This window comes from Artibeus jamaicensis, unplaced genomic scaffold (assembly GCF_021234435.1).
Source record: "Artibeus jamaicensis isolate MK-2021 breed Jamaican fruit bat unplaced genomic scaffold, CSHL_Jam_final contig_76, whole genome shotgun sequence".
Taxonomy (NCBI): domain Eukaryota; kingdom Metazoa; phylum Chordata; class Mammalia; order Chiroptera; family Phyllostomidae; genus Artibeus; species Artibeus jamaicensis.
Genome location: NW_026521954.1, coordinates 24,049,912 through 24,055,911, shown reverse-complemented (window position 1 = coordinate 24,055,911; position 6,000 = coordinate 24,049,912). Strand labels below are relative to the sequence as shown.

The following is a 6,000-nucleotide window of genomic DNA, read 5'->3' as shown; positions in this document are numbered from 1 at the left end:
TTGGTGGGTGGACGAAACACACACAGATCCACACTAATTACCCCAGTTCTCAAATTCAAAAGTCCTTGCAAGTACAAGATGTACGGATTCCTTTGTGTGCATGCCATTCCCCCCCACCACCCCCAAAACCCTGGTTTGAGGACATTAAACAGTTGGGAGACAAAGAATCTCATCTCATGTCCCCCCATGAACTCAACGTGTGATCTTAGACAAGTCACCTGCTCTCTCATCCAAAGCACCAAGGGAGTTGGCCTGGATGATGTTTGAGGCCCTTTCCAGTCCTCAATTCCCACAGTTCTGTGGCTACCCACCTACCTTAATCAGACTTATCTAAATAATCACACACAGAAAAAACACCACTTCATGCTGGAGAAACACAGTCATAATAAACTAAGCAAAACCAAATGCCCTTCAATATCCTGTTGTGAACTATAAAATGTCCCCTAAAATCACATTTTCCCCTTGAAACAGGATGTAGGAAAAATATTTTCCTATTAAATCCTTTTAAAGTGCAAAGGAAAGCATTTATTCTGTGATTTGCCATCCAACTCAATAAAAAGTAGAGGATTCAGTCGTCCTAATTACAGAAGACACCGTCAGAAAGCAAGAGTGGTCGGAATCCAGGTAGGAAACCCAGACGCCGTGCCAGCAAAAGGCTGCGCACGTTTTCTGAAGGGAGTTTCCAAGCGTGTCTCTAGCGGGTTACTTCTGCCATTATGTTGGGGAAACCAGTAAATGAGTTTTTATGAGGTGATTTATGAAACTCCTGGGGTGGACCAAGTGCGTGCTGGGGAGAAGTGGCATCAACTTCCAAACCTGGGGGGGTGGGGGTGAAGGGACCGAGAGGACTTGAACTTGGGAAACTGTTAATGACATTGTTGTGCGTCGTGTTCTTTCCAGAGGTTAGGCAGAGCGGGACAGTCCCTCTCTCAGGGAGGCAGAGCAGGCTGGAAGACGTCAGGGGAGAGCGCCCTGCCGTCCGGGCACGTGGCAGTCACCTGGGAGAGGACGCCCTTTCAGGACTCCACTTCCAGGGTCCTTACTTCTGCAGACCCTTGGAGTTCTCAGGAGCTGGCCCAGAAACATCGTTTGAGATATGGAAAATCCTGGGTGGCTCTCCCTCTTGATCCAGGAAGACCCCCAAGGGTGTCTGTCTGCCCAGCTCATCACCACCCCACCTTCCCGTTGGAGCTTCCCCCACTGTGGTAGGCAGAATAATGTCCAAATCCGAAGGCCTGGAATGTGTGAATGTGTTGTGTTACTTGGCAAGGGCTAACTGGGGCAGCAGATGGAATTCCGGTTGTCGGTCAGCTGGCCTTCAGATGGGGAGATTACCCTGGATGACCTGCGTGTGCCCCGGGTCATCACGAGGGTCCTTACCTGTGGAAGAGAAAGGAGTTATTGTCAGAGTGACAGGTCGTATGGCCTCAACCGCTACTGCTGGCTTTGAGATGGGGGAAGGGGCCAGAATCCAAGTAATGTGGGCAGCTTCTAGAAGCTGGAGAAAAAAAGGCAAAGAAGTGGATTCTCCCCCAGAGTTTTCAGAAAGCAGCGCGGCCCTACCCACACCTCGGCTGCAGCCCAGCCAGACCCAGCTTGGAACTTTGGCTCCTAGAACTGTAAGATAGCAAACCTGCTTTGTTTTAAGTTTGTGTGGATTTGGCACAGGAAACGGATATAGCCCCTGAGCCCCCAGCCAGCAGAGTGTCCGGACAACCATGGTTGAGCCCTATGTCTCTGGATGCTGAGCCACAGATGACTGGACCAATTTTCCCCTGCACGTTCTGAACTGGGGCTTGGCATTGACACAGCTGTGACTAAAAACATGCCATACCAAGTCAGGGGCTGATGGTGGCCCGTGTCCGGACACATGAACTGAGAATCGGAGAGAGCCAATTCGCAGAGACAATTGTATTGAGGGGGAGAGAGACGGAGAGAGGTCTGGTAGCACTGTAGTTTCTAGCTCTCCTCCAAGGTGAAGTACAAGTGTGCACAACAGACCCCTCACCCTGTCACTTCCTCCCACTGACACTGCAAAACAGCCCATGTTTTCAGCTCAGACATGTCGAGAGATCAGCTCCAACCAATGGAAAAACGCAGGTTGGTGGTTGTCCCCCAGCCACCAGATGACTGATGCTGCCTCCGTGGGGAGCTGGGAAAGGCGTTTAGGTGGAAATTTCTCCTCACAGACTCAGGAGTGGTTCATCGGTGTTCCTGCTTTTCATACTTTTCTCGGACAAGGCCCAGAGAGGTAAAGTGACTCGCTTAAAGTCACACAGTGAGTGAGTGAGTAGGGAAGCTGGAATTCAAACTCAAGTCTTTCAGTTTCCAAATCTCAAGTATGTTTTGTTTGTTTGTTTGCTTTTTCCCTATTTCTCACTTTTTTTTTAAACGAGAGAGAGCTCGAAAGTCTTCTTTGTGCACGACGTCGCTCTTCTGTACTCCACGATTCCGTAGGTATTAGAACCCCCGGAACTCCCACTGTCCAGAGCAGAGAACAGTGAGTGTGTGATACAGCTGGGGCTGGTCTGGGCTTCCCAGTGTCCAGGGGCTACAGGTCAGATACGGGTGAAGGTTAACAGAACGACAGCTCCCCATTTTCTTCAGAAGCCTTTGCTCACCAGTGTCCACACCTGTGTGGTTCCTGGAGCATGTACATTGCAGACGCTGGGGACACAGCAGCCGGGCCTCTGTCTCCGCCTGATGCCCAGGCCTGCGAGTCCCACCCAGTAATGACGGTGAGTGAAGAATGCATCCAGTTGTCTTGTTTGGGCAGCTCTCTGGATATGGGCTTTATCAGTGAAGGTGGGTGGACCATGATGCAGTGACCACCAACCCCAAATCCCCACGGACAAGAACAGAGGCTTACTTCTCACTGCCAGCACATGTCCTTGGCCAGCTGTGTTCCATGTTGTCTTTGCTCAGGGCCAGGCTGACGAAACACTGGAATATTATGGGTTTTCATGGCAGAGCGTAAAGAGAGCAGTGAAGTACATCTCTTTTCCTAAATCTGCAACACATGTCACTTTCTATGGCTAAAAAGAATCACCTGGCGAAGTTGTTCATAAATAGGTGAAGGAACTCTAATCCTTCCCTAAAGAGAGCCCCTGACTACAAGTGAAGAACAAGAGACCACTGCAGTCTCCATTACTGTGTAACTGTGGCAAGTTCCTGATTCCATGGGCCCAGAAGATGGTCTCCCGTGTCAGCCCATAAGAATCTGCATTTGTGGGCACTGGGCATCCTCCAAGCAGCAAATGCCTGCTACACCCTCTTTCCCAGGGTGGTGGGGCAATGCAACCAACATTTCCAAAGGAAGTGACAAGGACAACAGCTGGGTGGCTGGCATCTATTTCTCACAGCATGTGGGTTGGGCATCCGGATATGCAATATACACTCCTTTTGGCTGAGGCTGCACTTACGGACTTCCACGCAGGCCCCCCAGTGATTCTCAGCTGCCTGCGTCTGTCCCGATGGTAAAGAGGGCATGGCTGCAGGGAGCTGTATCTCGGAATTCCAACGTGCCTCGCTCTTTTTCAAGAGGAGAGTACCTGGCCTTGTGAATGCAACTGTGCTACTTAGGAGACCTCCTTTATGTGCTACATCAAACTGGGAAGATTGCAACATCCCTCCACACTGTTCTTCCTTTTCATCCACATGGCCCTCTCAGCTTCATGGGGCTGTCAACTGAAGGTTCCTTACTCTCTGCAGTGAAAAGAATAAAATAAAATAAAAAGAATAATAATAATAAAAGTGAAATCTTATGTCTTACAGTTTGTGGGAAGGCTAATGGCCTCCTCAGCAGCTTTTCCGGGAATATTATGGACTGTGGTCTCTTGTGCCTCATAGAGCTCGCTTGGGTCTCATCTCCACAGTTTTTTCTGCTTTTGCAGATCCAGAGAGAAAACTCAGGCCTATGTTCCCACTCTCTTACCCTCCCTTCCCAAAGTAGTAACAGCACCAAACATACTCCTCACACTGAGCATTTGGTGTAGCTCAGCCCTCTCCTCCTCCAAAACCTTTCTCAATGGATGGGCCTCCTCTCCGGGTTCTGGTTTCTCTCTCTTACCCTTAATTCAATCCTGTTCACCACATTATGCAGAGCTTTTTAACTCTCTTCTACTCTGCCCCAGGCTTACCTTTGCATAGTCAAAGACTCATTAATGTCTCAATAAAACAAAGGTTCGTTTATGCAATACAGAATCGTTGGCCGAGGTTTTGTAATTTCTTTCTCATTTCTTCTCTTACTCTGTACGTAGAAAAAACTGTATGGAAACTCATTTTCCTCCCACCGGAAGGCTGGAGTGGCAGGTCTGGGTTTTCCCTCTTCCTTTTAGGCGCTATGTCCTTTCTTGACATGTATTTTTGATAAACTTAGTTAACACAGTGGGTCTCAAACTTTTGGCCTCAAAACTCCTTTACACTATTAAAAATTATCGAAGGCCCTAACGATTAACTTTTGTTTATACAGATTTATATGGGTTTTATCAATTGGTATTTACCATGTTAGAAAACAAAATTTTAAATAGTCATTCCTTTAAAAACAAAAATGAATTCATTACATATTTACATATTAACATAAGTGTATCTTTTTGTGACAAAAATACACTTCCAGAACAAATTTAAAAACCTTGGTGAGAACGACAGCGTTTTACATTTTTGCAAACCTTGCTAAGTCTGGCTTAATAGGAGACAGCTGTTCTGCACTCATTGCTTTTGCAATATCCCAAGCCACACAGCCTCTGGAAAACTCAACTGTGTGCAATTCAGGAGTAAACGAGTGAAAAGTCAAATAACATCTTAGTATTATGAAAATAACTTCATCTTGCTGACCACTCTTTGACAACACTGTTTTAATACATATCTAGTTGTTCAACCTCTTTTAAAAAAGAAAACAAACTTGAAATCAATGAGATCATGAATTAAATCTGAACCTTGCGCCAAACTGGAGTCAGAACTCGTTGGCTAACAGTCAATTTAATGAACTGTGACTCTGTTTAAAAACTCCACATCAAGGGTGAACAGAAGCCAGGGACATCTCTACCCTTGTCTCCACCTTATAAATGCTTAGTCATCCTTCAAACCTGCCTTTCTCTAATAGTGATGCCTTCTTTATACAGCTCTTCACCTTAAATACAACAATGATAGTGATATTATTAACAACAGTAACTAATTTGTATTGATCACTAGGAGCCAGACAACGCCAAAATACACGTGTTAACTCTAATTCTCACAATAACACTCTGAGGAAGATTCTGGCTTCAGGTGATTCAAGGATGAAAAATGAAAGGCTTCATGCTTCTAGCTGTGCCAAGCACACCTGCCCTGCCTTAGAACTTATTGCACTCAAAAGGTCACCATCCCCGTGCTTCGGCCCAACACAAGGCGGGCCTTTGGAGTCAGAGGTCAGGCTGGGTCGCCTTTGGTCCCCGCAACCCACGCGGCGGGGCTCAGTCAGTGTGGAAGCCACCAGACGGGATGGAGCCTGTTGGCTTCCCGATCCTCTCGCTCCCGGAGTCCACACTCCCTAAACAGGCACCGGATCTCCCTGTGCCGTCGAGCGAGCCGGTTTTGCTGGTAGGAAAAAGGGGCGCCGATGAGTGCATCTCGGGAATCGGGGCGCGGCGGGAACCTGTCTCGCGCGCGGGCCGAGGCCGGAACCTTTCTTCTCGCGTCACCGTTGGCGGGCGGAGGCGTGCAGAACCGGAACGGTCCTCCGGCAGCCGGCTTCTCGCAGCCGTCGCCCGCTGCTGACGTGGGCCAGCCGGGTACGGGGCTGTAGGTGCGGGTCGTCATGGCGGTAGACATCACGCTGCTGTTCCGGGCCAGCGTCAAGACCGTGAAGACTCGGAACAAAGCGCTGGGAGTGGCGGTGGGCGGCGGGGTTGATGGCGGCCGCGACGACTTGTTCCGCCGGAGCCCCCGGCCCAAGGGCGACTTCTCCAGCCGGGCTCGCGAAGTGGTGAGCTGGTTGCTATGGAAACGGAGGGGTGGATGGAG

General features: G+C 48.9%; 1 protein-coding gene across 1 annotated transcript in view; it reads left to right on the top strand.

Annotated features, from left to right (window-relative positions):
* Positions 1-5,716: 5,716 nt before the first annotated feature.
* STX18 (syntaxin 18) overlaps positions 5,717-6,000 on the top strand; it is a 92,691-nt gene continuing 92,407 nt past the window's right edge. The window contains exon 1 of the mRNA XM_037126806.2: positions 5,717-5,962. Within this exon, the coding sequence (XP_036982701.2) occupies positions 5,795-5,962 (168 nt within the window). The 5' untranslated portion in view covers positions 5,717-5,794. The remainder of the gene's footprint in view (positions 5,963-6,000) is intronic.